The sequence below is a fragment of the Thamnophis elegans genome, chromosome Z (assembly GCF_009769535.1).
Source record: "Thamnophis elegans isolate rThaEle1 chromosome Z, rThaEle1.pri, whole genome shotgun sequence".
Taxonomy (NCBI): Eukaryota; Metazoa; Chordata; class Lepidosauria; order Squamata; family Colubridae; genus Thamnophis; species Thamnophis elegans.
This window is the reverse complement of record NC_045558.1, coordinates 132,388,114-132,395,613: the sequence shown is the minus strand read 5'-3', so window position 1 is coordinate 132,395,613 and position 7,500 is coordinate 132,388,114. Positions and strand designations below refer to the sequence as shown.

General features: G+C 41.8%; 1 protein-coding gene across 1 annotated transcript in view; it reads right to left on the bottom strand.

The window, feature by feature from the left end:
- Positions 1-7,116: 7,116 nt before the first annotated feature.
- Positions 7,117-7,500, bottom strand: part of LOC116521845 (vomeronasal type-2 receptor 26-like) — a 20,078-nt gene continuing 19,694 nt past the window's right edge. Inside the window, exon 7 of the mRNA XM_032236495.1 lies at positions 7,117-7,500. This exon is cut by the window's right edge and continues 515 nt beyond it. Within this exon, the coding sequence (XP_032092386.1) occupies positions 7,117-7,500 (384 nt within the window).

Genomic DNA, 7,500 nt, shown 5'->3' with positions numbered 1-7,500 from the left:
TTTTTAATTCCATTCCATTCTACTTCACTTCATTCCATTCCATCCCATATTTTTTATTCTGCACTCCATTCCTTTCCATACCATATATTCTATTCTATTCTATTCTATTCTATTCTATTCTATTCTATTCTATTCTATTCTATTCTATGCTATGCTATGCCATGCCATGCCCTATTCTATTCTATTCTATTCTATTCTATTGTATTCTACACCACGCCCTGCAACGCCACTTCATTCCATTCCATTCCATCCCATATTTTTTATTCTGCACTCCATACCATACCATACCATACCATACCATACCATACCATACCATACCATACCATACCATACCATACCATAACATATATTCTATTCTATTCTATTCTATTCTATTCTATTCTATTCTATTCTATTCTATTCTATTCTATTCTATTCTATTCTATTCTATTCTAGTCCAGTCCAGTCCAGTCCAGTCCAGTCCAGTCCAGTCCAGTCCATGCCATGCCATGCCATGCCATGCTTCATTCTATTCTATTTTATTTTATTCTACGCCACGCCCTGCCACGCCACTGCATTCCATTCCTTCTTTTCTTTTTCATTCCATTCCATCTCATCCCATATTTTCTATTCTATTCTATTCTATTCTATTCTATTCTATTCTATTCTATCCCTATCCCTATCCCTATCCCTATCCCTATCCCTATCCCTATCCCTATCCCTATCCCTATCCCTATCCCTATCCCATCCCATTGCATTATTTTTCACCTCTGAAAAATACCCCTGCGTCCATACAGTGATTTTGTTTAAAACTGGCAGGTTGAAGGTGTGCAAGAAATAATAAAGTTTGGATTTTCTGCGACACCCCTTCCTTGGTCAATTTGACAGCTGTTTTTTTTAAAAATATTACTCTTTATTTATATCCTGCTTTTATTATTTTTATAAATATAGGTAGTCCTCGACTTACAACCACAATTGAGGCCAAACTGTCGGTTTCTACCAAATTCCTCAGCCACTCATGGAATTCTGGGAGTTGAAGTCCACACCAGTCTTAAAGCTGCTCATTTTGGAGTCCCCTGAGGTAAAAAAGATGGGACTTACTTTCTCTCTCTCTTCCTTTCCTTTCCTTTCCCACCCTTCTCCTCCCTCCTTCCCTCCTTTCTGCCTGCCTGTTTTTTCTTACTTTCTTTGTCTCTCTCTCTTCCTTTCCTTTCCTTCCAACTTCCTTTCCTCTACTTTTCCTCTTCTTTCCTTTCCTTTCCTCTCCTCTTCCTTTCCTCTTCTTTCCTTTCCATTCCTTTCCTTCCTCCTTTCTTCCCTTCCTCTTCTTTCCTTTCCTTCTTTCTTTTCTTTCTTTTCCTTTTCCCTTCCTTTCTTCTTCTTTCCTTTCCTTTTTCCTTCCTTTCTTTCCTTCCCTTTCCTCTTCCCTTTCCGTATTCAACCCTTCTATTGAATATCTCTAAATATCAATACATGTGCGCCATCTGCTGGTGGCTCAAAGAGTTGCAGCATTTGAATAGCCAGAATATACTTTTTCATAGTTGAAATATATCTAGCTAGTCCATGTTGAGATGACTGACACCCCCCCCCCCCAAAAAAAAAATTACAAACAGAATGTACCAGAGTATTTAAATTCTGACCAAAAAGTGGTGATAGGGAGAAGACTAAGTCAGGGAACATGTGGCTCAAGAAATCAAATTGTTTCTATAGGTAGTTTTCAACTTATTTATCTAGGTAGTTTTTAACATCTTGTTTAGTAACAATTCAAGGTTACAACAGCAGTGAATGTTAGGAAAACTCCCTGTTGGGAGAGCGAGTACGTTCACAGAAGCATTGTGAGAGTTGTGTTGGAGAACACACAAACCAGCATACAGAGACACTGCAGTTTCAATAGGCTTTTACTTTCGTGGAAATAGAGGTATCAGAGTCCATCAAACAATCCAAGTCATACACGGATAAGACAGTCATCAACGTCTTTCAGTTAAGGGATAATCCAAACAACATAGTACAGTATCATATAATCAGTTCAGTACTCAAAGTTTGCTAGCAGTTTCAAAACTTATAATAGCTAACGGCACTTTCTAACAGCCAGCTTCCAAAAACACTCAGATCCGATCAGCCCAGCATCTAACAAACAGAGAGCTAACAGTCATTCTGGCTCCCTCTTATGGCCAATTGAGGAAACAGCAACCAATCACATTTTACAGCATGATTTAAAGAAACAGGTATAGCATTGTTACATGATTTATATATTGCCAACCCAACTGTTAGAATTATATTCCTAACAGTGAAGAAAGTGACTTATGACATTTTTCACACTTACAACCATTGCATCAAAATTCAGACACTTGGCAACTGACTCGTATTTATGATGGTGGCAGCATCCTGTGGCCAGGTGAACAATTTCTGAGACCTTTGGACAAGCAAAGTCAATGTGGAAATCGGATTCACTTAACAACCATGTTACTAACTTAACAAGTGCAGTGATTCACGTAAGAACTGTGGAAAAGAAAGGTCGTAAAATGGGGCAAAACATAAGAAATGTCTCACTTAGCAGCAGAAAGTTTAGGCTCAATTGTGGTCATAGATCGAGGACTATCTGTTTCACTGACCATATCTCAAAGGTGCTATGGCTAGGATGTTGACCTAACAGGAAGGGCTAAATAATATTATGGTCAGATTGGTTAATCTAAAATGTTCTAAAGTCACTTATAATTTCCACTGTTTCGGCCTTTGTCTTGCTTTTGAATAAGCAAACATATATAAGCTTAGGTGGGCTCAGCAAAATATTAAAAGCGTGTGGGAGATCCAGAATATTGTGTATTATTGCTTGTAAGCAGTGGTGGGATTCAATTTTTTTTTACTACAGGTTCTGTCGGCGTGGCTTGGTGGGGGTGACATGGCTTGGGCTGTGTGGCAGGGGAAGGATACTGTAAAATCTCCATTCCCTTCCCTCTCCAGGGGAAGGATACTGCAAAATCTCTATTCCCTCCCCAATCCAGGGGAAGGATACTGCAAAATCTCAATTCCTCCCCACTCCAGGGAAAGGTTACTGTAAAATCTCCATTCCCTCCCCACTCCAGGGGAAGGATACTACAAAATCTCTATTCCTCCTCACTCCAGGGGAAGGTTACTGTAAAATCTCTATTCCTCCCCACTCCAGGGAAAGGTTACTGTAAAATCTCTATTCCTCCCCACTCCAGGGAAAGGTTACTGTAAAATCTCTATTCCCTCTCCACTCCAGGGGAAGGTTACTGTAAATCTCAATTCTCTCTCCGCTCCAGGGAAAGGTTACTGCAAAGTCCCCATTTCCTCCCGATCAGCTGGGAGGCAAAAAATAGATGGGGATGGGACCAGTCAGAGGTGGTATTTACTGGTTCTCTGAACTACTCAAAATGTCCTCTACTGGTTCTCCAGAACTGGTCAGAACCTGCTGAATACCACCTCTGCTTGTAAGCATTGTTGGAAGAAATATCCATCTGGTTCAGTTTCAAGCTGGGAGAAAGACACTGGAAACATGGAGGCTGATTGGAAAGATGGTTTAATGATGAAGCAGAAGCACATGAGTTCTGGGCAGCTGGCTACATGGAGCTGAGAGTGGGGCTTTTTAATACCTTCGCTTGGGCTTTGCAGTTGAGCTTCCTGTTCCTGTGCAAGAAGATGTATTCTATTGGGTGTTGAAGTGGTCATAGCTAGCTGTGTAGGTTGTCTGAGCTCCCTGGTTGGCTGAGGTTTCTGGGAGTGGTGCAATTGAGATGATGCAATGAAGGGGATTTGGGCAATTCCTATTGTGACTGATGGCTAATCCTACCTTTGTTGGATTTTGGGTGAGGGTATTTGCTTATGAATAGAACTAGCTACCGCCTTTCTCCAAAAATAAAACCCTGTCTTATAAGTGCTTGGCCTGATTTCCGGTGTATGTGTGTGTGTGTGTCTTATTATTTTGGCGGTGCAGGAGGCAGCCAGCGTGGTCACCTCATGGCTGCTGTTGTGTTGCCCTCGTCAGCTGCTCGTCAGCTATTCGCTCCTGAGGAGTCTTGCCACTGCCTCTTGGAGGAGGACTCTGCAAGGCTTTTGGTGCCATTGCACGCAAGAACTGCAGCGCCACTTTGAGGTTCGACATACCAGCACAGCTGGCTTCCTGCCACTCGCGGCTGTGTTGGTGTGTCAAACCTTGTGGTGGTGCTGCAGTTTGTGCGTGCAACGGCACACCAAGCCTTGCTTGTTGTTAAGTATTTGTTAAGTAATCTGCCCGTTGGGAGAGCAAGTGCCTTCAGAGAAGCGTTGTGAGAGTTGTGTTGGAGAACACACAAACCAGCATACAGAGACACTGCAGTTTAAATAGGCTTTTACTTTCATGGAAATAGAGGTATCAGAGTCCATCAAACAGTTCAAGTCATACACAGATAAGACAGTCAGTCATCAACGTCTTTCAGTTAAGGGATAATCCAAATAACATAGTACAGTATCCTATAATCAGTTCAGTACTCAAATTTTGCAGTTGGAAAACGTACAATAGCTCACAGCACTTTCTAACAGCCAGCTTCCAAAACACTCAGATCAGATCTGCCCAGTATCTAACAAACAGAGAGCTAACAGTCATTCTGGCTCCCTCTCATGGCCGATTGATGAAACAGCAACCAATCACGTTTTACAGTATGATTTAAAGAAACAGGTATAGCATTGTTACATGATTTATATATTGCCAACCCAACCATTAGATTATATTCCTAACAGTATTGCTCCAAGAGGCGGTGGCGCGACGGGACGCACAAAGACTCATTTCTGGCATCTTTTATCGAGGGGGGGCAGGTGGGGCGAGGGAGAAGCGAGATGTGTGGAGCGAGACATGGGTCCTCTTGCCGTCTCTTCTGCCCCCCCCACCTTGGCAGGCATGGCAGGGCTTCCTGCTCCTCGCTTAGCCACCCGCCCCCTTTAGGGATGTAATTTGGAGGTGGTAGGTGGGGCAGGGAGCGGTGTCTTGGAGTGCGAGATGTGTATCTCATCTGAGACTTACAGCTCCATCACATTTCTTGCCTTTGTGTCCAGGGAAACACACTGTAAAAAATATGTGTCTTGCAAGTTCAATCAAACTTCTTCTTAAATCCCAGTTTAGGACACAAGACCATGCTTTCTCTTCCCTATCTAATTTACCAGACAAAATCACAAAAAGGCAAAGGTTTTATCAGGATATATTTATTTTCACCTAGGGAACGAAATATTTATTTTTTTATTTTTATTTTTTAAAACACATAAAGAGAAAGAAATATTTTTAGGCATCCTTAAACCTTCATGCCATTAGGAATTGTATATTAAAATAATTGCTCAACTCATATGCATCTTCTAATATAGTTGGAAGTGATGAGTTTGGGAATGATTGCATTATCAGCTTTGATGGCAAAATTTAATTAGTCACTAATTTTATTTAATTAGTCAGTGGTTTTTAAGGGATAGGAAAGCCACTCAACAATCTACAAAGAATCACAATCTGTTCTTTCTAATGTTTATCTTGACAGGGACATGGTAGCTCAGTGGCTAAGACACTAAACTTGTCAATCAGAAAAGTTGGCAGTTCAGCGGTTTGAATCCCTAGTGCTATGTAACAGAGTGAGCTCCCGTTACTCATCACAGATTCTGCCAACCTAGCAGTTCGAAAGCATGTAAAAAATGCAAGTAGAAAAAATAGGGACCACCTTTGGTGGAAAGTAACAGTGTTCCGTGCACCTTCGGTGTTTAGTCATGATGGCAACATGACCACAGAGACGTCTTCGGACAGCGCTGGCTCTTCAGCTTTGAAACAAAGATGAGCACGGCCCTTTAGAGTCTGGAATGACTAGCACATATGTGCGAGGGGTATCTTTATCTTTACCTTACTTTATTTGCAGTGTGATAACCAAGTTCTATCAACACATCTTGGCTTTAGTGTGTGCGGTGAACAAGATCAACAAGGATCCTCACATCTTGCCCAACATCACTCTTGGATTCCACATCTATGACAGCTACTCTGATGCGCTAATGACCTATTGTACCACTCCGGACCTGCTTTTTAAGTTGCATAAAATTGTACCCAACTATATTTGCGGCGCTATAAATAAAATTGTGGGAATCGTCGGAGGGATGAGCCCTGAAACATCCATACGCATGGCAGAAATTTTGCAGCTTTTCAAGATCCCACAGGTTGGAGCCATAGTATAGTATAACCTTTATTGTCATTGTACATCATGTATACACCGAAATTGGCTTTAGCCTCACTGGTGCAATCCCTGACAACAAATGCAAACAACATAAATAGTATAAAGACTAATCCCTATGCAAGTAACAGATTCTGCCAAGCAGTTCTAAAGCATGTAAAAATGCAAGTAGAAAAATAGGAACCACCTTGGTGGAAAGGTAACAGCGTTCTGTGTGCCGTCGGTGTTTAGTCATGTCATCCACATGATCTTCAGACAGCGCTGGTCCCATGGAGTCAGGAATGACTAGCACTGATGTGTGAAGGTTGAACCTTTACCTATCTTGATAATGGCCAGTTCTTTTTTTTTATTACTATTGAATACACAAACAGAACATCTTAATTAAATTATATAGAAAATGTCTTGCTGAAAAATTAATACAACCCCTCCCGACAAATAAACCCACCAACCTTTAAGACAAAAGACAAATTCAGTTGAGTTTGTTTATACTTTATTACCTAAATAGGTTATGTATTTCCTAATAGTTTACTCTTGGGCGTACTAATCAAATTTGGACACAAGTATTCCGTGTAACTGTTTGATATGTTTGTGCAATTTCATCTGATTACTCACTCATTCCTGTATATGAAAATGGCTGCACATATACATCCAATTAGTATTTGCTTGTTCAAACTTTAATAATAATAACAATAACAACAACAATAATAATAATAATAGTAATCTCCTCCTCCTCCTCCTCCTCCTCCTCCTCCTCCTCCTCCTCCTTCTTTCTTCCCCTCCTGCTCCTGCTCCGGCTCCAGCTCCTGCTCCTGCTCCGGCTCCTGCTCCGCCTTTGCCTCCGCCTCGCCCTGTCTCTCCCTCTCCCCCTACCACTCCTCCTCCTCCTCCTGCTCCTGCTCCTCCTGCTCCTCCTGCTCCTCCTCCTCCTCCTCCTCCTCCTCCTCCTTCATTTCTTGTGTATTAAATGCTCTCTAGTGTTTAGCTCAGGCCTCCATATAATTATATATATTTTTGGGGTGAAGATGCATCCCAGTAAACCAACACCGGAAGACAGAATAGAGAAGATCTCCACGGCCACCATGTACTTCCCTTTGGTGCTCAGGTAGGTGGGGACAAAGGTCAACCAAACGCTGCAGAAAACCAACATGCTGAAAGTAATGAACTTGGCTTCATTGAAAGTATCTGGTAGCTTCCTGGCCAGAAAGGCCACAGTGAAGCTGAGAAGAGCCAAGAGGCCCATGTAGCCCAAGACACAGTAAAACATGATGATGGAGCCTTCATTACATTCGACTATGATTTCTCCATGGAGTGTTTTCATATCCAAATCTGG